Source organism: Pseudorca crassidens, chromosome 2, assembly GCF_039906515.1.
Source record: "Pseudorca crassidens isolate mPseCra1 chromosome 2, mPseCra1.hap1, whole genome shotgun sequence".
In the NCBI taxonomy this organism is placed as follows: domain Eukaryota; kingdom Metazoa; phylum Chordata; class Mammalia; order Artiodactyla; family Delphinidae; genus Pseudorca; species Pseudorca crassidens.
Window position 1 is genome coordinate 15467454 of NC_090297.1, and position 22855 is coordinate 15490308.

The following is a 22855-nucleotide window of genomic DNA, read 5'->3' on the forward strand; positions in this document are numbered from 1 at the left end:
AACGAGGGGCTTGGTGAGCTATTCCAATTGTCTCATTCTGCAGAGGAAGCATCTGAGGCTCAGAGATCTGAGGACTGACAAAAGGACGGGATCAGAGCCCCTGGACTCCCATCCGGAGCTAGGAGAGCACTGCCATGGAGGAGCTCAGGTTGGACACGAGGCTGCCTGGGCTCTAACCCTGCCTGCGCTCCCACCCACTGAGTGAATCCGGGCAGGTCACGTGTCTTTAGGCCTCAGTCTCTCTACTGTGAAATGGAATGACCACGCCTTCTCTTCTGAGGGGTGGTCAAGAGTCACTGTGGGTTCCTGAGTAGGAAGTAGTTGGGGGAAGTGACGAGAACAATGCTTTGACTTCCTGTGGGGGCTGAAGTGGGAGAACTGAGTTGGGGAGGGATGGGGGGTTCTCTCCCCACTTCCTGCCTCCCTGTCTCTTGCAGGCCCTGAAGACTGAGTAGCCATCAAGATGCCTGGTCTGCTGAACCAGATCACAGGGGCAGCCCTGCCCCTCACCGCATCCGACGTCACCTCCTTTGTCAGTGGTTACGCCCTGGGTCTCACCGCCTCCCTCACCTATGGCAACCTGGAAGCCCAGCCCTTCCAGGGTAAGGATCCCTGTTGGCGCTTCCCCAGGACCACCTGGTCCTCCAAGCAGAATCCCCATCCTGACATGTATTAGCTGATTGACACCGGACAAGTCATGTCACCTCTCTGAGTCTCAAGTTTCCGCATCTGTGAAACAGGAATACCACTTCTGCCCTGCAGGTCTTAAAGCTGGTAGCAAGTCAGCTCAGGATTCGAACGCAGGTTGGGGCTTGGCCCCAGCCCACTGTCCCAGCCCTATTTATGTTCACGAGACATGCCCACCTGTGTCAGATAGTCAGTCCTCCACTTTCCCCAGTGAGCCTCACAGTAGGAGAGGCGTCCAGACTCAGTGGAAGCCAGGAGCTCCCGGTCATAGGTGTGGCTCTCGTCCCCGTGACCTTGGGGAAGCCACTGTCCTTCTCGACATCAGGGTGCTCCTGCACCTGTTTGGACGCCAGGGTTTGCAGGAGGAACAGATGAGGTAATACATGAGGAAGGACAGCGTGGAATGGAAAACAGTCTGCAAATGAGTCATCAGTGCAAGGCAGTCAGGAGTGTGGACCGGCGTTCCCCTGCAAGAGATGTTTGTAAATTACACTCCTCTCCTTGCACTTAAGGAAGGGAGTTATGGGAAGGCTGGCCAGGAGGGTTCTGCGTAAAGGCTTGTTATGGTTAGCATTCCTTCTCATCCAGAGTGATGGGGGCCTCCTAACCCCCAAACTTCATATCTTGTGGCACCACCCTCCAGCCTGACCTGAGCTTCTGAAAGTCTTTCAATTCCCAAAAGAAACCTGCAAGGGAAAGTCTCCTCCCTGCGGAAATCTCCTGGCAGAGCAAACGACACTTTTCCTCTGTTTAAGGAAACCTATAGAGGTAGCTTAAAGTAAGACCCGCGAGGAACCCAGGGACTAAATTACCGAACAGCTCTGGGACAGTCCTTTGGCTTTCCATGTGCAGAAAGGACAGTCCCCCCATTTTATAGATGTGGAAACTGAGGGATAGGAAGCTGGGATTTGTGGAGAGTTCACCATGGGCCCAGCACTGTGCTGCCGTCATGTTAGTGGGCAGATAAAATGAGATACGACCTTGATCCTCTGAGTGTGGTACCCCAGCCATCGGCATCACCCAGAGATGGTTAGAAATGCAGAATCTCAGGCCCTGTCCCAGGACCACTAAGTCAGAATCTGCATTTTAACCAGACCCCCAGGTGATTCACGTGCTCTTGAAGTTCGAGAAGCACCGAGATATAAAGAGGTAGGGCGCGCACTATGGGGGATATGGTTTAATAAGTGGTGGCTGGCTTTTCCATTTTCCTAACGACCCTGAGTTTGGCTCTATTATCCCCATTTTACAGATGGGGCTGTGAGGCGTAGAGATGCTAAATGTTTTTATCCAAGGTCACCAGACTGGGGAAGGGGGCAGGGCCCAGATTAGAACCCTAGCCCTATTCCTCCAAAGCCCCAGCTCCTAGGTGCCACGCACGGGACCACCACACAGAGGTGTCTTATTAGTCCCACACATCAGGTCACATAAAAATCCAGATCTCCACTCTCTCTTGAAAAATCAGAAGCCCTGGTCACACTGGCCTCACAGGCCAGCAGAGTACGAGTTGGCTGGGACAGGGGAGCAGCCGTCCCTTTCCAGCTGCCCTGCAGCTGACACAGAGCCTGCTGCTGTGCCTCTCCTGCCCAGCCCCCAGAACCAGGAGGCCCCAGCCCGAGTTCTCTCTGGAGTCCTCCAAGTGGCAGTGAGTACCATCCACTCGGAAGGCAGGCCAAAGGCTCCAGTTCCTTCTCCGGGGTGGGGCATGCAGAGCGGGTCTGGGGCACCCCGCGATGCTGGGCCCTGCTCTGGCAGGTCTCTTTGTATACCCACTGGATGAGTACACCACGGTGATCGGCTTTGAGGCAGTCATTGCCGACCGAGTCGTGACAGTACAGATCAAGGACAAAGCCAAGATGGAGGGTGGCCGCTTAGATGCCACTGGCCTCCGAGCTGCAACTGTCACAGGTAAGAAGGCCAGAAAGGCTGTGGCAGGGCCTGGGCATGGCTGGAGTCTCAGACAGACTGAAAGGGCAGCAATGGGATAGGGTAAAGAGAGCACTACACTAAGAGTCAGGAATCCTGTGTGACCTCAGGCCAATAATGAACCTCTCTGAACCTCACCTTACTATTTGGAAAATAGAGGTAATTGTTTCTGTTCTCACCTGGAAAGAGTGGTAAGGCTCAAAGGAGGCAACAGAAGGATTGTTGAGATATCTCTAAAAAACAGAAGAGCATGTCATTTAAGCTCAGAGGTTGTAGAATGAGTCACACCAGGATTTGACTGCCTCTCCTGTTGCTTGCAAGTTCAGATAAGAAATTAAGCCTCATTTGTAAACTGTAACTAATAATCCCATGCATCCAAATCTCAACAAAGAGCATGCAGAACACTCATCACAGTCCCTGGTGCAGAGGAGGCACTCACAGCATGGCTACTGATGCCTGCTATTGAGGATACTGCGTCTCAGAGAGGGTGAGTGACTGGCCCAAGGTCACACAGCATGTTAGTGGCAGAGCCAAGGCTTGAGTCCAGACCAAGGATCATATGATATGAGATTCTTAGCACTGGATTTATGATGGAGGTGAAGTTTGTTCACCTGATCATTGAGATGTTCAAGAATCTTTTAATGAACACTCACGATGTGAGATGCAAAGTTTCCCCCAAGATTTTAGGACTTCTCCCAGCCTGGAAGAATAGCTAGGACATGCCTGGTAGGGACCACGATAGGAAGTTGACAGTGGCTATGCCAAAAGCGGTCCAGATAATGTCAGAGGAGGGAAGGAGCGGTCCAGGTGGGACCAGGGAGGTTTTCGTGGAGGGGTTGGATGGATGGGTAGGATGGGCTAAGGAGGAATGAGGGCTGGGTCTTTCAGATGAAAGGAGAGAGCATGGGTCCTGGGGGAGGGGGCAATGCTCCAACGTGATTCTCGGGGGGACATAGAGTCTGCGGATAGAGATGTGACCCTCTGTTGGGGATTTGTGGGTCCCAGTCTCCCAATCCCTGCAGGATACAGTGGAAAGTACACAGGCCTGGCATCAGACCCATGTAGGTTCCGATCCTGGTTCAATAAATTAGTTACTTGTTGAGTAATTTGAGCAAGTTGCGCCCACAGGCTGAGCCTCAGTTTCCCCACCAGCAGAACAGGCTGCTCTAACCTAACACACAGCAAGCTTAGAGGGGATGGGAGAGAATGTGTGCACGGTACCTGACGCCAGGCCCGGCGCTGAGGAAACGTTCTGCATCACCCCTCCTCCTGCACACCAGGAAAGGTGGCTCTGGACGAGGATTTGGAGCGGATCCTCTTTGTGGTCAACCTGGGGACAATCGCCCCTATGGAGAACGTCACCATCTTTGTCAGCACCTCCTCGGAGCTCCCGACGCTGCCCAGCGGGGCTGTGAGAGTCCTGCTACCTGCTGTCTGCGCCCCAACCGTGCCTCAGTTCCGCACCGAGAGCACTGGCCCCTCCAACCAACAGACCCACGGGTGAGGAGCCCCTGCCCAAACAGGGCCAGAGTCCCGGGTGCAGCAGGGAGATGGGCCGGCGGGAAGGATAGGAGGTGAGGCTGAGCTCTGTAGCTGCCCCCGTCTCACATTTCGAGCACTTAAGAATCTCCCTGAAATGCTCTGTGTTGGTGCGGGTCAGAAGTGTTAGGATTTGGACAGCTTGGTATCAGAATTTCCAGGCTTTTTTCTTTAATGCACTCAAGAGGTATTTTCAGAGCACCTAGGTGCTAGACACTGGGGAGGGGGTGTTAGGGACCCAGAGGACATGAAACCCACATGGTCCCTTGCCTTTTTGGAACTTGGTGGGAGAGATCATTATCCAACAGATAACACAACAAATGTGAACTGTTTATGAACTTGCATGCATAATTAATTATGTGAAAAGTGCAGTAAAGGAGAGGTGCATTGGCTAAGAGTATAAAAGAGGGACCCAACCGGGGGGTGGGGGGTCTGGGGGCCTGGTCAGGCTTCTCTGAGGAGTGGTATTTCAGCTGAGGGCTGAGCCAGGAGGGGGGTGTATATAGGCACAGAGAGAAGCGTTCCTATATGTGAGAACAGCAGGGGCAAAGACCCTGAGGCAGCAAGGACAGGGCCACAGAGCGGGACTGAAGGACGGGTGACATGAGATGAGGCTGCAGAGATACAGGACACCCGGTGGCCCTGGCAGACTTTGGATTTGTCCCCGAAGCAACAAGAAGTCATTTTTTTCTTTTTTTTTTGGTAATATACTGTAGCTTCTTGATTTTTTTTTTACATCTTTATTGAAGTATAATTGCTTTACAATGGTGTGCTAGTTTCTGCTTTGCAGGGCCGGGAGGGTACACTCCAGGACAGTTTCTCTGTACTCCCCCGGTGGGGGAGGAGAGAAAAGGGGGTGGGTCACAGCCTGAGGCACCTGCAGCTGAGATCGGGGCTCCTCCCATTTTCCCACCTATAAGTCCAGGGGGACTAGTGGTTCCTCTGCAGGGAGAGAGGATGCCAGTTTGAAAGTAGCCTGATGCATACAGGAGATGTCTTTTGAAGTCCTGTATCTTATCATTCAATTCGCGTCATTAAAAAAAAAATCTGTTCCACAATATATTAGCACCACTGTGGTAGAAAAACAACACTTGAATTAATTACCAGTTAAACTGCTTAACTCCCCCTCCCCAGCTTTGAGCCTGAATCTTTGAGCCAAGTTGAAATCTGGGAAGATGTACCGTATGTATCTAGGAGTTTCATACATACCCTGGTTGGGCTATGGGGACAGCTGGGAGCACGTGCCCACTGGGACACAGAGGACAGTGACAGCAAACCCCTGGACACCACCAGTTAAAGTGCTGACCTCAAGGTGACCTGACGGGGAGGGGTTATTTTAGCCTCCCACGTGGGGCCAGCCCAGAGGGCACTCCTCAACCACACCACAAATAGTAATTAAACACCTACCATGGGGCAGGTACTGTTTTGGGTGCTGGGAATACAGCAGTAAACTAGACAGACAAGGTCCCTGCCCTCGTGGGGCTAGCATTCTAAGGGGGGAGACAGACAATAAAGTAATAAGCCCACAAACATGTCATTTGTTGGGTGATGAGCTCTATGGAGATAGATGCTACAGAGGCTAGAGGGGGACAGGATGGGGTGGGCGCTAGTTTTGCTAGAATAGACAGGGCTTAGGCAACACTTGAGGCCTGATCTGAATGAAGGGGCTGGCCGTGGAAGTATAGTGGAAGAAGAACATTCGGGACAGGGGGCAGAGCGGGCAGTAAGTGCAAAGGCCCTGAGGCAGCAACAGACTGGGTATGTTGGAAGAGCAGCTGCAAGGCTAGTAAGACTCTAGCAAAGTGGGAGAGTCAGCCTGTGTAGGGCCTCGAAATCTAGAGTGAGGACACTTGTTGGTACAACAGAGAAGCTGGTGGCACCAGCCAGTCTCAGGCCAGGGAACACCAGCTCGTGTGTCATCTATATAAATGCTGCCAGAGGCGCCAAGCCAGGTGCTTGGGAGAGGCAGGACCTAGCAGACCTGGGGACATTCAAGACCTCAGTGGATCAGGGAACAAGAGGCCAAGCAGTCCCGGTGCCCCTGAGGTGGCCCTGATAAGCTAATTCCTGCCTGTTCCAGCAGGCAGAGTTAACAGAGATGCTCTTGGGAGACGCCTGCATCCAATTCTGATGAACCTCAAAGTTGCTTAGATAGAGGGACATGGGAAAAAATAAGAAAAATAGATAATACCAAGTGTTGGTGAGGATGAGAGAAGGAAAGTCTCGTTCATTGCTTGTGGAAGTGGAAACTGGCCCAGCCACTCTGGAAAGCAATCTGGGGCAATACTCGGTGTGTGCCCTTTGACCCAGGGATCCCAGAGAAATCCTTTTATACATCCAAACATAACACACGGATGAAGATGTTCATGGTGCTGGCGTCTGTGAACACAGGGAGGTGAAGGCAGGAAGGAATATGTACAATATAGCAGATGGCCCCAAGCCACAGCACATCAGCAGGAAAGACTTTGCTTTGCAGACGGCCACCTGGACAGAGCTTACAGACACAGTGTTGGGTGAAAGAAAGGGGAGCAATTGGATGAGATTCCTAATACAATGCTTTCTTTTCAACCAAAAGTCACGGTGTGTTTTACAAAAATATGTGCACATTCAGAACATGTATCAAAGACCTCAGAAGGCAGGACCGTAGAGGGGAGGGAAATAGAGCAGAATCAGAGACAGGGTGAGGGATGACAAAGATAGAGACGTGAGCGTTCAGCAGTGACACTTTGCTAAGCGCTTGCTCAAGACAGCTGTGTCATTATTATCCCCATTCAATGATGAGAAAACCAAGACTCAGAGAAGTGGCTTTATGCAAGGGTTCCCAGCTTGCAGAGACAGAGCAGGTAGTCCAGAAGTGATGTGACGTATGTAAAATGTTTCACGGCCGAGCCACAGAGACCCGGGTGAGGATGCACACTCTGCCGCGTGCCAGTGGTGGCAACTTAGGCTAGTGACCTCATGTAGCTGAGCCTCGGTTTCCCCACGTGGGGGTGGGGGGGGATGAGGGCTCTGAGGCCTTCCTCTGGGGGCGTGGTGAGAACAGTGTTAGCTCCCATGCCTGGTGCCTGGCCCATCCATCGTAGGTAGTAGTACCTTAGGTCTGAATCCAGGCTCTCCCTGCAGGCAGGCTGAGTGAGACTGTCAGCATCTGGGGTGGAAGGAAGCCCCTCAGTCCCTTTTTGGGTGGGGCTGCAGGGGTGCCAGGGCTGCCTGGGACTTGCCGTTTTCTCCATGTCTTCTCTTGCTGGCCCCCTGCCTCAGCCCTGACTGGCCGCCTCCTCCGCCTCTTGGCCCCCTTCCCAGCAAAGACAAGCATTGCTTCGGCCCCCAGGCCCTGGACTCCTGGAACAAATTGAGCCTGGCGACTCTCCTGGACACCGATGTGTCCAACCCCATGGAATACGAGTTCAACTTCCAGCTGGAGATCCGTGGGCCCTGCCTGCTCGCAGGTGAGAGGGAGCTGCCTAGACCCGGATGGGGCTGGAAAGAAGATTCGAGGCCACGGCGGGGTGGGGAAAGGAAGGGGAGGGAGGGAAAGCTGGCCAGCCCAGATGGAAGACAGCCTGAAGCTTATGCCCCTCACCCCCGTTTCCTGCTCCCCAGCATGCGGCCCAAGATGAGTCTTTCCCAAGGACAGGTTTCAAGGCTGTCCCCACCCTCACCTCAATGGCTTCCCTGGGGAAATGTCCACGAGGGCATGGCCGTCCGAAGTCCGCGGTCCTCGGTCTTCTTCTGGAGCCATAGCCACAAAGCTGCTTCCTGCTCTTCCCCTTGCATGGCCGAATCAGCTGGGGAACTTTCCAAATCCCACCCCCTAGACCCCACCCCAGAGCTTCTGATGACATTGGTCTGGGGTGAGTCCTGGGCATTGGAACATTTAAAAGTTCCCAGGCAGGGCTTCCCTGGTGGCGCAGTGGTTGAGAGTTCGCCTGCCGATGTAGGGGACATGGGTTCGTGCCCCGGTCCGGGAAGATCCCACATGCCGCGGAGCGGCTGGGCCCGTGAGCCATGGCCGCTGAGCCTGCGCGTCCAGAGCCTGTGCTCCGCAACGGGAGAGGCCACAGCAGTGAGAGGCCCGCATACCGCAAAAAAAAAAAAAAAAAAAAAAAAACAGTTCCCAGGCGATTCCCCCCCCGCAGAGCTTCTGATGACATTGGTCTGGGGTGAGTCCTGGACATTGGAACATTTAAAAGTTCCCAGGTGATTCTAACAAGCAGCCAGGGGCGGGTACCATTGTTCTGATGGGTCCCCTCCCCCACCCAGTCAAGATTTTAAAGAGACACTAGGATGTGGTTTCTTGTCAACAAGGGTTCTCCCAGAGCAACAGGACATCCCAACACAAGAGGCATTTATGCAGTGCCCACCGATGGAGCATGGAGCTCTTTCTGTCTTTCTGTGCCCTGTGAGGAAGCCATTCCTTTGACCCCCACTGGATCCTGAGGTCAGGGCAGGAAAGGCCATTAGACCCCATCTAGCTAAGCCCCCCTTTTGCAGACGGGGAAATTGAGGAGGCCTGTCCACGGTTTTACACAGCAGGTCAGGAGCCCCTGAGGGGGCTGGAGTGCCAGTCATCTCTGGCCTGAGTCTCAGGGTCCCCCACCAAGCTCCTCTCTCTCCGGGGACTCCTGAGCCTATCCCACTTTTCTGTGCCACTCAGGGGTGGAGAGTCCCACCCACGAGATCCGAGCTGACGCCTCCCCATCCGCACGCTCCGCCGAGAGTATCATTATCACCCTGGCCAACAGGCACACCTTCGACCGACCCGTGGAGATCCTCATCCACCCCAGCGGTACTGTGCACCAGGCGGGGCCCCCAGGATGCCTGTGGGAGGGAGGAGGTGCTGATCCCATGGGGCACAGACACATGGCCCTGCACCCAGTACCAGTGAGAGGGTAGGGGCGCGTGACAGAGGAGGAGACCAGCTACTTGCCTCCTGGGAAACTTAGTGCTAACTGGCAGAATTGAGTGTCTCCTGCCCCATTCTAGCTCCTGAGACCCCAGGGTCTCATCCACCCAGTGGTGCACTTTGCCCCCAGGCCAGCTGAGCAGAGATCTTTGAAGCCCTAAGCTCCATGAGACCCTGGCAGCTCAGAACTCTCAGGGAGCAACTCTTTTGTCTCTTTAAGAATTCATCGAATGTTTAGATGCAAAAAGATCAGAGCCCAGAATCACTCCCATTTTACAGATGGGTAAACTGAGGCCCAGGGAGGGGCAGTGAATCACCCACAGCCACTAGGCTCTCCTGCCTCCCAGCTAAGGAGTCTTCTCAGGGTCCCACACTGCCTCAAGCAGCCAGGAATCCCATCCCCCTCTTCCAAATGGGAATCCTCCGCACTGTGAAGATCTGCCACTCCACCAAGGCCCCCAGCATCACCCTCACCCTCGGGCAAGTGCCAAGAGTTGATCTCATCTCTGCAGAGCCCTACATGCCACATGTCCTGATGGAGAAAGGGGACATGACCCTGGGAGAGTTTGACCAGCACTTGAAGGGAAAAACAGATTTCATTAAAGGGATGAAGAAGGACAGCAGTGCAGAGCGAAAGGTGAGGGTGACTGAAGCAACATCAGTGGTGGCAGAACTGGGGTGGCACTGGGGACTTGGTCTTTGCTGGACCAATGAGGAGCCTGAACCTGAGGTTGGGGGTGGGTGTGAATTGCCCGAGGTCACACAGCAAGCTGGTGGCAGAGGGAAAGTGGACGTCCAGATGCAGCAGTCACCCTGGCACTGCCCTCCTGCTTCCTGCCAGGTCACCTGCTCCTAGTGCCACCAAGGTGCCTAAGCCAGGCAAAATTCTAGGCTGGTGGCAGAAACAACCTTGGTCTCCTCCAGGCTAATCCACCCCCAAGAGGCACCAAGGACCCTACAGCTGGGTGCCCTCCCGGCTCCACCTCTACTCCTGGGCCTCCCTTTTCCCACCTGCTGAATGGGTCTCTTGCTCCTCCTGCCTCTGGTATCCCTGCTTGCTATTAGGTAAAGAATAAAGGCAGAGCAGGGAAAGCCTGAGAAAGATCCTTTCCCTCTGCCCGCCCCTCCCCCACAAAGTGAAAGGACAAGGGCTCCATCAGCAAGGGGTTGGGGGTGGGGAAGGGGGGGAGGAGGATGCTGAACCACAGCCACAAGCCACCACCGCAGTCTCCCTCCTGCTCGTGACCCTGCACATCGAGCCGGGTCCTGAGTGCCAAGGTAGGCTTAAGAATCGCGGGATACTTCTTTCTATTGTCTCCCCTTTTGAGATGAGAAAACTGAGGTTTAGCACCCAAAATAACTGGTGAGCTGGGAAAAGGGAGTTGGCTTTGGTGACAAAGAGGCTAAGGACTTTGCCTTGCTCATGTGGGGCAATTGTGCTGGATGTAAGGGCCCCCCGTTCCTGCTGGCCTGATTGGCAGAGGAACAGACAAGAACGCGGAGATAACTTACAGCTGATGACACCATTCCCTTTGGTAGAGATCCCACTGGAAGCCCCTGCTTGGTGGGGGGTAGGGGAGTTGGCGAAGGGAAGGTGTAGGTGGCTCAATGCCCATCCCCACGTTAGAGACCCCACTGGAAACACCTGTCCTCCCAGAGGTGCCCCCTCACCCAGATGAGTCAGTTGGGAGAAGAGGCTGGAGACAGGCTCCCATAGTGGTGGTGGGAATGCCGGAGGTGCCCGCTCAGCTCTGAGAACTGCAGCACGTGGGCAAGGGGTGTTGGCAGTGAGCCTCCCAGGCGTGCCTGCCAAGCCTTAAATCAATTAGCTCTGGGACCGCTGAGGCAAATGAGAATTAATTTGCCACCTTGGGTTGGCAAATACCCTGTATCCTCATGAGCTCCAGGGATGACAGCCCTCAACCCACAGCTGCTAAGAAGCGATGAGTTTATTGTAACTGGATAATGGGAGCTCAAGACATCAGAGGATCCTGAGCCCGGACCCCCACCCCATGCCTCGGAGAGGCAAAAATCGGGCTCCTGTCACTACCAGATGTGGCTGTTGCTGCCTTGGGCTCTGTCGTCAAAAGGGCCAGGCTGGGCAGTAGCTTTTGGCAAAGGAGCTCCCGGTAGGAGGGAGGAGGGCATCCAGAGGCATCAATCGGGAAGAGTGAGTGGGACGAGCTGTCAAAAACTGCGACTTAGCAAAGAGGGGGCAAATGACACAGGGAGAGACATTATGTATGAGAGATGGAGATGCAGAGAGAAGCAGAGACAAATAGAGACAGAAAGACAAAAAAACGGATGCACATAGGTCAGTAGCAGACAAAAAGACCCACACAGATTCATCCTCTCATTTATTCATTCAACAAACACTAAGTGCCCAATAGGTTCTAGGCACTAGGACGAAAGCACTGAAAGTGACACATCCTTTCCTCATGGCGCTTATATTCTAGCACAGGGAAACAGACAAGAAGCAAACGCATGAGGAAGATCTGTTTAGGTGAGGGCCGGGGACTGTGAAACACAAAGCAGGACAATATGATGATGAGTGATGAGTACCGGGTGCTGTTCAGCCAGGTGTGTAGAGAAAGCCTGTTTGAATATGAGACCCGGTGGATCGTGAAGCATTGGAAAAACACGCAAAGAACTGGAAGCCGAATAATGCCAATGCGTTTGGAAAACAGAAAGATGCCCAGAATGGCTGAAATGTAGGGCAAACATGAGGCGGACAGGTAGGCAGGGGTCAGTCCTTAGGGGGGGCTTCATGACCCCTGGTACAAGGTGTGAGGGGAAACTATTGCTTAAGCAGGAGAGTAACAAGAAAGATCACACTGCCTTCTCTCTATAGAAGGGACCACGGGGAAATAAAAGTAGAGGAATCAGGCCAGGAGGAAGCTATTGCAAAGATCCAGGCAAGAGATGGTACTGTCCTGCGCTTGGGTGATTGCAGCGGAGACAGAGAGAAGAGGACAAGTTCAGAATGTATCTTAGCTGCAGAACAGGCAGCCCTCTGCTGAAGGAGTGGATGCGTGGGGTGAGGAAAAGAGACAAATCGAGGGCAACTCTTAGGTCTTTGGTTTGAACACCTGAGCAGGTGATGATGTCATCTACTGAATTGAGAAAGGGACCCAAACAGCCAGAAATTGAGAAATAGACAAAGAGAGATATGTACACGCAGAGACAGTCAGATACAGAGACAGAGAAAGTAGAGGTGGAGAGAGAGGGCGGCAGAGTGAGGAGAGAGGAAGTGAGATTCGGTGCAAAGTGACCGGAGAGTCGAGGACAGTTCAGTAGTGGTGTGACAAGGCCAACTAAGAGGACACATGAAAAGATACAGAACTCTGGTGCTGTCCTTCCTTTCATGTTTACTGAGCCCAGCTCTGCACCAAGCTCTATGTTAAGTCCTGGCGATGCAAGAGACTCGAGCACGATCTGCCTTCAAGTAGCCCCCGAGCTAGAGGGGAGACAGAGAGAGGAGCAAAAACTCACAGTGTGAGACATGCCTGGGTCCCCATGACAAATACCAACGGCGGCAGCAAGAGCGTAGATGGTTGCTGTGCAGACAATCTCTCTGCTGGGAAGCCGTCTCACAGGCATTGCGTTTAGTCCATACAACTCAGTGAGGTATGTGCTCTCGTCCTCATTTCATGGGTGAGGAAACTAAGTCCACCAGGAAGATGGGGGCAGGTTTTCCAAAGAGGTAAAATTTGAAGCGTGAGTAGGAAGTTATCAGTGGGAGAGAATCAATAAACCAGAGAATCAAGTTCACAGCCAAAACGAGCCAGAGAGTGGCTTCTCCCCTGGGTGTGAGAGGGCAAGAAACCACTATTCACCTGAGGACCTGCATGTGTGCCAGGACCTTCCCATTTGCGTGCCAGCTCAGCTCATCCTCAGAACCACCCTAAGAAATGGACATTGTTTGCCCCGTTTTACAAAGAAGAGTCAGACCCAGAGGAGGGTCTTGCCCAATATCACACAGCTGGATGGTGACAGAGCTGGGATTCAAACCTAGGCCTTTCTGTTGTTGCAACCTGTGAATGTCTAGCAGAAGAGCCAGGTAGGGTCAACCGGGAAGTCTTTCACACAGAGGGTGAGTGGGATCCTGACAAGACTTGGAGAGTAATGGGGGACCAGCACGACCCCCAGGAGTAGCTCTGGACCCCGTGAACGCCCAAGTGAGAGAGTTTCCCTTTCTCCTCCAGACAGAAATCATCCGGAAACGCCTCCACAAGGACATTCCCCACCATTCCGTCATCATGCTCAACTTCTGTCCTGACCTCCAGTCAGTCCAGCCGAACCTAAGAAAGACCCGTGGCGAGTTTATCTTCCTCATCGACAGGAGTGGCAGCATGAATGGGACCAACATGCACCGAGCCAAGGTACCTCTAAGAGGATCTAGGGTCCCAGGGTGCCCAGCTTCTCAGCACTTTCTGCCCCAAGCATCCCTCCTTCCACACCTGAACCCGTTCCTTAAATGACTATCCATGGCTAAGAGAAATGACAAACAACTTTTTGGTATGTCAGTTTAAACAGAAACCCCACCCAAACTCAACTCGCTCCCAAAATAAACCCCTGAAGTGATCTGAGCAGAGGTTAACTGCTGTCCATTTACAAGGGATGAAGTGATCAGTAGCTTCCCTCGGCATTCTACACGCCTTTGGTGTGTCCCTGTTCTGGCTAAAACACCTCACTAGGTACTAGGTGGAGAGGGATACCCACGTGACATTGGAGATTCATTGGACATGGCCCCTGCCATCAAGGGATGTGTAGAATCCAGTAGAAATGACGTGGTTCATCCTTTTTTTTGTTTTTTTTTTCAAATGCCTCATATGTGCAAAGCCCTGTGCTTGGCCACCTGGAAAGACGGTAGTTTGGAAACATAGTTCCTGCCCCAAGGAGCTCACAGTCAAGTGGGGGGCATAGCCCTGTTAGCCAAGCCTGCCTGCGAGCATGGTCTTGATGCTTTGGAGGGTTCTGAAGGAGTTCAGGGGAAAGAGTGATAAAACCCTCCCCCCACATCCAGAAGCATTCCATCTCCATGAGGAGATTATTCACCACAATTATGGCATTACCCAACACTTCCTTGTATTTTTAGTTGTGCAGATGTCTGTCTCCTCCTCTGGAACTATGCACTCATTAAGGAAAAGGACCAGCTCTTTCTCATCTGTCTCTCCCCATGGGGTCTAGCTCTGTGTTTATGTGTAAAAAAGCCCTTGGTTGCTGTTTATTGAACTCAGTAAAGGATCGTAGTTCAAGAGAGCAAGGGATGAGAGAACAAGGAGAGGGCTCTGCTGTCACCTGAAATTTTGTCCTTCTCCCGACCTTGTCTCTCTTATTTCCAGAGCAACAGAATGAGCCAGGAGGAATGGGCTTAAGTGGGATCAGTGGCGACAGCTATCTCCTAAGCCTTGCTATGACTGGGTCTGGTCTTGAAGTATGACAGAGCAGTCATAGATGAGATCCAAGTTCTTGTTTGAGCCTCTTGACATTGGGATGCAGGACTGCTTGGTACCTTTCCCCCACCCCCGCCCACCATCAAAGGCAGGCATTGAAGTAAGGAGCTGTCCACAGTGCTGGAGTGCTGAAGCATGCTCCAGGACTGTGTGGCCATGTGTATTCCATTCCACAGCTGTACCAATTTGCACGACATCTCTTCAGTTACTCCAACGTATCATAGGATCACAGACCTAAAACATCTCTCAGAGAGCATTTAATCCATTTTCCCTGCCATTTTCCAGGTAAGGAAACTCAGTCCCCAGGACGCTAAATGTTCTTCCCAACATCACAGAGCTGGTGCGGGAACCTGAACCTTCTGTATTCAGTGCTCATTTTCCTTCCATTGCCAATAGGGAATTATACAGACTTTTCCACTGAGACAACCTCTCTTCTCTGATTGTCATTCCTGCTACATGGCTCTGAGAAAAACAATGCCTGGGTTCCAGAGTCAGTTCTACCACTGACTTGCTATGTGGCTTTGGACAAGTTGATTCTCAACTCTGGCTTCATTTATTCTTTCTGTAAAATAAGAAAGAAGGATTCATTCAAGGAGGGCAAACATACGTCACACATCCCTCTGTTCCCCTCCTCCAAGCCCAGACAGACATCAGTAATTGACCATGACACTTTTTTTTCAGTGCTGAGCCTGGATTCAGTCTCTACCTCCTTCCCATCTTGGTGTTCCAGGCAGTTACCACCAGTGAAATGAAGCTGGTTTATGAGTAGAAATCCAGTTCCTGAACTAGAGACCTATTGTCAGGATTCTCTGACAATAACTTGGTTCACGTCTCGGTCCCTTTCCCCTTGGAGTCGCTCTTGCTTTCTCTTCCAGTTCAGCTCAGTGAGCTCGAGGTCATCCTTTCACAAATGGCTTTGCATTGGCACGATCCATTCTGCTAAACGCGTCCCTTTTAGAAAAAGTCGCAGAAATTACTCAGGCCACACATCCCTTTCCCCACTGACAATGAGGCCATTGAGGGGTTGCTTGAGTCATCACGTGGCTCATTGGGTTGAAGGTGGAGGAAAAACTAGGCTTAGGGAGGTAGGAGAGAATAGAAATCCAAACAGCCATGCCAAAGGGGAAAGTTCGGCCAAGTTAATTTCCTGCAGCTGGTCTCACTCTTCAGCTGCCAGAAACATGGCTTTAAAATTCTAATAGGTGCGAGCAGAGACAATCTGTATGGACCAGCAGGGTCTCCTCCTAGCAGCAACACACGTCAGGAGCTAATGAAAAATAAACAGGTATTGACTTCTTTTGCAGAAAAACAAAACATATTGACACAAGCAACAAAAGGAGATGGACAGAACATTAATGTCAATATTCACAGAGGGGAATGGAAGAGGGGCTGCAGGGCTGCAGAGCCTGGAAGGCCACACGGTGTAAAAGTTGCCAGGATCCACTTGCTGCTGTTTCCTTCAAGATTTTGGAGTGTAACAGTTTGTTTCTCTGAAGCTATGCTGAGATCCCTGGGGTGCTATCGATAAACTCTATAGGGATGAGGGAAAGCCACTCATCCCTGAGTTCTGTGCCAAGGCAGGGCCAACATAAATAAAGATCTCGGAGCTATGCTTCGAAAGCCTCAGTCCTATTCTCAGGTTTTACGATCCAGTGCAATTCCTTAACCCTCTGAGCCTCAGTTTCCTTATCTGTAAAACAGAGGCATTGATACTAATATGTATCTCATGGGGTTGGCAATAATAACCATTCAGTTGGTACTGAATGTTTACTGTGCGCCACACTGAGGTTCAAAGGAATGATATAACTAGCCCAAGGTCAAGTTAGTAAAAGCAAAGGTGAGATTGAAGCCCAGATATGTTTAACTTCAAAGTGTATGGTGAGATTGAAGCCCAGATACGTTTAACTTCAAAATGTATCTCCTTAACCACTATGCTATCATACATGTTACAGAGGTTAAATGAGACAATGAATACAAAGTGCTTAGCATGTAGTAATTGCTTGACATTTATCATTGCATTGTATCGTCATTATCATCGATATCATCATTCTCCCTCTTGTCATCTCCTCCACCTTCTCTCTTTGTCATTATTTTTTAGAATATACCTTGATCAAAGTCTCCTGGTGTTGCATAGTTTGATAGGTTAAGACTCTTTAATGCTCACAGACCTTGAAACAGAGGGCTGCTTCATCACCAGTGGGACCTGGACCAGGCCACGTGCCTCCCTTAGACATCAATTTTGTTTTGGTGGAAGGGGGTGGGCGCTCCCTGCTCTCCTTACCGCTCAGGGTCAGTAGGAGGTGAAACGAAACTGGAAAACTGTAAGAGAATGGCTTTGAGAAATCAGCCTTGCTACACAGATGAGGACTTTTATGATGATGGCTTTGGCTCAGCCTCTGGTCAACATCAGCGAATTTCTTTATCTGGGGGAGAAAGTGATGTTGGGTGCAGACAGAGGGTGAAAGGTGCCCTTGGAGGCTGCTTCCGTGCTGCTATGAGAACAACGCTGTGTGGTGGCCAAGGTAAGAACTCCTTCCTGAATCCTAAAAATTCCTTTCTCACCTGTCAGGATGCCATGCTGGTGGCTCTTAAGAGCCTCATGCCGGCCTGCCTCTTCAATGTCATTGGGTTTGGATCCACGTTCAAGACCCTCTTCCCTTCCAGTCAGACCTACAATGAGGTAAGGAGGGGGCATGGCTGGGACCAGAAGGGGTCAGGTGGTGAGAAACAGAGGCAAGGAAGGAAGAGGAAAGAGGAGGTACCCCCGAGGCCTGCCCTCATAGAACCTGTTCACACATATAGAACCTAGATGATGTCAGGAGCAGAGAACCAAAGGGAGGCTATCTCCATGTAGGCAGTCTTCTGGTCTCCCCCCTCCTTAAAGTAAAGATCATGTGGGGCAAAGTATGGATGTACGCTGGGAGGGGGTAGAGGGAAGGGATAGGGAGAGGATATATCTCAGGCCTCCCACTCACTGAAGCCTGTGTCTCATTAGAATGATAGATTCATGCAAGGTTGAGCTAAAGGAGTGAATAACAAGGGATAGAGGAGTGAATAGGTGAGCGAGTGGACTAAGAATGGCGCTCGCATGGCTCAAGGTAACAGTTTGTAACTAGAGGACCCTTGGCCCCAATAGGATGTTCAAAATGGGAGCATCCTAGGGAGTTCCCTGGTGGCCTAGTGGTTAGGATTCCGGGCTTTCACTGTTGTGGCCCAGGTTCAATCCCTGGTTGGGGAACTGAGATCCTACAAGCCGTGAAGCACAGCGAAAATAAAGGTGGGAGGGTGGCGGACATCTTACCCAGGTCTAGGAACAGGAAGGAAGGAAGGAAGGGAGGGAAGGATGGAAGGGAGGGAGAGAGAGACGGCGGGTGGGAAGGGAGGAAAGAAGGGAGGGAAGGATGGAAGGGAGGAAAGAAGGGCATAGGAGCCACTTTTCAATTAAAAATAACTTACTTGTCAGTTTTTTAAATACAGAAATAATATATATTGATTGTCCCACAATTTTTAAATCGAGATAATCAAAATGAAAAATTTGAAAATCTCCCATGATCAGTCAGAAGAAAAGAAAAACCACTGTTAAGAGCTTAGGATAAATCCCTTCTTGCTCTAAGCATTTACATACATTTTCAATAAAGGTAGGATCAGACCTCCCATACTTTCTGTAACCTATTTTTCTAACAAGACAGCCTACCATGAGCATGTGTCCATGCTAGTAAGTATTCAACTGCAACATAATTTTCAGTAGCTGCCACTATTTCACTACACAGATAGGCTGCGACTTATTTAACTAAACCGCTACAGGTGGGCATTTAAGTTGTCTCCATTTTTATCTATTGAGCTATCTTTGCAGCAAATACTTTGCATACATCCTTAATGATTGGCTTGGAATAAATGCCTAGTCTTGCTGGTTCCAAAGGTACATACACAGTTTTTTAAGACTTTTGTTATATTCCATTACTCCAAGTGTGGATGTTGGAGGAGCATCTTCCTGAGTCAGGAGCAGGAAAACATCTGATATCCAGTGAGAATCTGTCCTTGCTACAGGGACGTCCATCCAGGGGCAGGAATCCTTGGCCAGTTGGGTCTCACAGTGTCGGTCCAGGAGGGAGGAAATCTGAAACCCAGATTGGGGAAATGGTTTCCTCAGAGTATCATAGGGATTTAGTGCCACAGTCAGGCCAGGACTCAAGTCTTAAGATTTCTAGTCATGTGGTCTTTCCACCATACCTCCTGCCTCACTCACCAGAAAAGGAAACCTCATTTGTGCTGGGCAGTTAGGGCTTGACGTGCTACCTTTTCCAGTGGTGTTTATATTTTGAAAGAGGAACAAAGAAAGGACAACAGTAGGTTAATACATCATGAATAGTGGCATTTGGGGCATTGGTAGGTGGTGTTATTGGGCAGACTCACACCGAAAAGTGGCCACCTGTTCTTCCTGCGCGTGGGGCAGAGATGAAACTGGGAACATGAGTCAGCTCCAGTGAGGCTGAACTAAGATCCTGGGAAACAAAGGATTCATCCTCCAAGGGGCTTAGAGTCTCCACACCGTATAATGACCCTGGGGACGATCTCCCTGCCCATGACCCTTCTCTGCAGGAGAGTTTGGCCAAGGCCTGTGACAACATCCAGAGAATGCAAGCTGACATGGGTGGCACCAACATTCTCTCCCCGCTCAAGTGGGTCATCCGGCAGCCAGTGCCCCGAGGCCACCCGAGGCTGCTCTTCGTCATCACAGATGGTGCCGTCAGCAACACCGGGAAGGTGCTGGAGCTGCTGCGAAACCATGCCTTCTCCACCAGGTGGGCACAGGGCTGAAGGTTTAGGGCTCGGTTACTCTGGGCTGCCCTGGGCTGGGGAATGTCAGAACTGGGGCAATGTGGAAAGTGCCAGGAGGAGAAGAGGGGACCCACAATTCCTACAGAGCTTTGCTTCCAGGATGGTGTGGCCAACTTCAAAGTTTGCGTTTTCCCCACAGTGGTTCAGGAGGGATAAGATGCCCACACCTCTGCATCCAGGTCTCAAAGAGCAGTCTAGGCAGAGGAAGTCCTACCTGCTTCGACTCTGCGCTGGGGCGGGAGGGGATGGGCTGTCCATGTGTGAATGTGAGTGCCCACTGATGGCCCTCTTTCTTCTCCCTCACCCTCTACCTGAAGCTGGGGCCAGCTCTGAGATAGCTCTGCTGGATCACGATCTGTCCCTTTCCCCATCAGGGGACAAAAATGGCAGAGAGGATGGGAAGTAGCAGCCTCTCTTGTCCCCCTCCTCCAGGTGCTATAGCTTTGGAATTGGACCCAACGTCTGCCACAGACTGGTGAAAGGGCTGGCAACTGTGTCCAAGGGCAGTGCTGAGTTCCTGGTGGAGGGGGAGCGGCTGCAGCCCAAGGTAGGCAGAAGGGCCTCCATCTCTTCTGGTGCTGGGACCTCAGAGGCCCACACTGGTCACACAGCAACTCAGTGGTGGAGCTGGGATTTCACCCCAAGTCTGAGCACTCCACTGCACCCCAGTGAAAATCAGAGTTGGAGGCCACAGAGTGGACATTTCCTGGAGCTAGTACAGAACACTAGATGCCCTGGTCTCCAGCCACTGGCTCATATACTCCATCCACTGGCTGGGCAGGATTGGGGCTCCCAAAGGAGTCACTGCCTCTATGGATAGGAGTTGCGCTTGGGTCATTTCTGGCCATGTTCCTGATGATGCCAAATGATGGCTCAGAAGAATCTAAAGGCCCCAGAAATCAAGGCAATTATAGTCTTCTCTCCATGTCTTGCATAATTGGCACAAATAATCCAGCACTTAGAAAATCCCTGTGTCCGTCCAGATCTTCCAAGAACAAGAAACAGAGCTGAAGTTAAGAGTGCAAGAGGTTTCTTGAGGGATAAAATCTGTAGAAGGGAAAAGAGGAGGAAACAGGAGGGAAAACTTTTTAGTCCACGTGCAGATGCAACACTTGTGAAAGGGAAGGAGGGAAGCAGGACTGGTCAGGGAGAGCCTCAGACTGCAGTGCAGGTCTGACAGGGTCTCATCCAACCCACCGGGGGTCTCTGGAGCAAGAATTGCCCATTAGGTTGTCTCTGTTGGGTGGAAAGACCAGGCACTAATATCCCTGCCATGCTCATTTGTTGCCTGGGGGCTTCCAGGGAGAGGTGTGAACTTGGTTTGAAAGCTGAGGCATTGCACATGGAGACTGTCATCTAACTGCATTCCTTGCAGCAAAAGAACACAGTCTTGTCACATCTTACCCTTCGCCCTCCCCATATCCTCAAGTCCATTCTCTAGTAGGTCCGTGTCTCCTGGAGGGGTGAGATAGGTAGGGTGGGAGGGAGGGAGACGCAAGAGGGAAGAGATATGGAAACATATGTATAACTGATTCACTTTGTTATAAAGCAGAAACTAACACACCATTGTAAAGCCATTATACTCCGATAAAGATGTTAAAAAAAAAAAAAGAATAAAGCAGAGGGAGGTTTGACTTCAGATAAAGAGAAGACAGTGTGACATCAGAAGCCAAGATTGGAGTGATGCAGCTGCAAGCTAGGGAATGCCACTGGCCACCAGAAGCTGGAAGAGGCAAGGAAGGGATTCTCTCCTAGAGCCTCCAAGGGAAAGCAGCACTGCCAAATGCTTGGGTTTAGCCCCAGAAGACTCATTTCAGACTACTGGCCTCGAGAGCTTGTAAAAAAATACATTGCTGTTGTTTTAAGCCAAAAAAAAAAAAAAAAAGAACACAGTCTTTCTCAAAGGGAAATTTGAGAGTGCTCCTCTATGACTGCCACAATCCTCAAATCATTTTTCCCCAGCTTTGCAGTCCATTGAGGAAATCATCCTAGGGGACGTTAAACCACTGTCCAAGCGCTAAACCAGCTGACATTCATTGAATGCCTATCACGTGGCAGATACTTCAAATGCAGTATCTTCCCAACTACACTGAAAGTTAAGAATTACTAACTCCCTTTAACAGAAGGGGACACGGTGGCCCAGGGAGGTAAATTGAGTTGCTCAAGGTCACTATTCAGTCCATGTTTTGAGACAAACTTTCTGTGTGTCCCAGGTTCATCACAGCACTACTCTGAGTCTTGGGTTTTTCTCATTTATAAAATGCTAAGCTTAGAGAAGGTGAAAGCAAAGATCTGCTCCAACTCTGATGTTCTAGGAGTCTAAGAAACGCAGAGGCATGTTTGCTGCTGGGCAAGCCGCCCAAAGTCTACTGTCACTTCTTCCCTGCTACGTCTTCCCATGCTCACAACCACATAGTCTTCAGGCTCCTCATTTGTGCACACCCCCGTTCACACATCCCCCCAACCTGTGTTCTGACCCTGTCCAACAGATGGTCAAATCCCTGAAGAAGGCCATGGCCCCAGTCCTGAGTGATGTGACTGTGGAGTGGGTCTTCCCTGAGACTACCGAGGTCCTGATCTCACCTGTCAGCACCAGCTCCCTCTTCCCTGGAGAACGGCTGGTGGGGTATGGCATTGTATGTGATGCCTCCTTATACATCTCCAATCCCAGAACAGTAAGTACTTTAGAAATTCCAGGGGTCAGTGGGGGTCCAGAACCCTTCCCACAAAGCCATCCTTGGCTGGAAAGACGATTTATTTGTGGCAGCTAGGAGCCAATTGGATCTGGGTTTACTCTTGTGGGGTATAGTTGTCAGGCCGTGGACATTCAGTCATGGTGACACTGCTTGGGTAAATGCTACCATCTCAATATGTGGTCCTCAAGATCCCCTGCAAGAGGAGAACTTGGGGAACATGTTTAAAATGCAGAACCCTAGCTCCAACCCAGGTCCCCTGAATAAAAATCTCTGAAGATAAGGCCCAGGAACCTGCATTTTGCATAGTCTACTCCAAGTGATTTTGGTGAGTAGTTCAATTCAGAACAATGGCACTCAGATTTCTTTCCCTGAACACTCTAGACAGATCATATCTCCTTAGATGAATTTGTGTTTTATTCATTTACATGGATAATTCTCTTGTATGTGGTGGCAGAAGTGGAATAACAGTGAGGAACTTCTCAAAGGGAGGTGGAATCCATGCTAAAATGTAGAAGATTGCCTGAGATGCTATTTTCTCATCTAGCTTCCCTCGTTAGTAAGTCTCTCCACTCCCCTTTAAAGGATTTGTCATCTTGTTTAGTTTTTAAGCAGGAGTCACACAAACCCAATGCCTAGGGGGATTGGGCAGGTATAAAATGAATGAAATGGGCTTGTTGTAAAAATCAAAGGGACAAATGTCATGAGAGATAGCAGACATTCCCCATAAGAGGAAATAAGGGGTGGTGAGGAATACAGCAAACTGGAGAGCACACACTCTGTCTAAATGCTCAGCCCCTACTCGGCCCTGA

The 22855-nt window shown here is 51.0% G+C and overlaps 1 protein-coding gene across 1 annotated transcript in view; it reads left to right on the top strand.

Annotated features, from left to right (window-relative positions):
* Positions 1–447: 447 nt before the first annotated feature.
* Positions 448–22855, top strand: part of VWA5B1 (von Willebrand factor A domain containing 5B1) — a 42780-nt gene continuing 20372 nt past the window's right edge. The window contains exons 1-11 of the mRNA XM_067722656.1: positions 448–602; positions 2440–2592; positions 3855–4110; positions 7453–7598; positions 8807–8938; positions 9568–9692; positions 13261–13437; positions 17081–17191; positions 19111–19313; positions 19783–19897; positions 21840–22025. Coding sequence (XP_067578757.1) covers positions 464–602; positions 2440–2592; positions 3855–4110; positions 7453–7598; positions 8807–8938; positions 9568–9692; positions 13261–13437; positions 17081–17191; positions 19111–19313; positions 19783–19897; positions 21840–22025 — 1743 coding nt within the window. The 5' untranslated portion in view covers positions 448–463. The remainder of the gene's footprint in view (positions 603–2439; positions 2593–3854; positions 4111–7452; positions 7599–8806; positions 8939–9567; positions 9693–13260; positions 13438–17080; positions 17192–19110; positions 19314–19782; positions 19898–21839; positions 22026–22855) is intronic.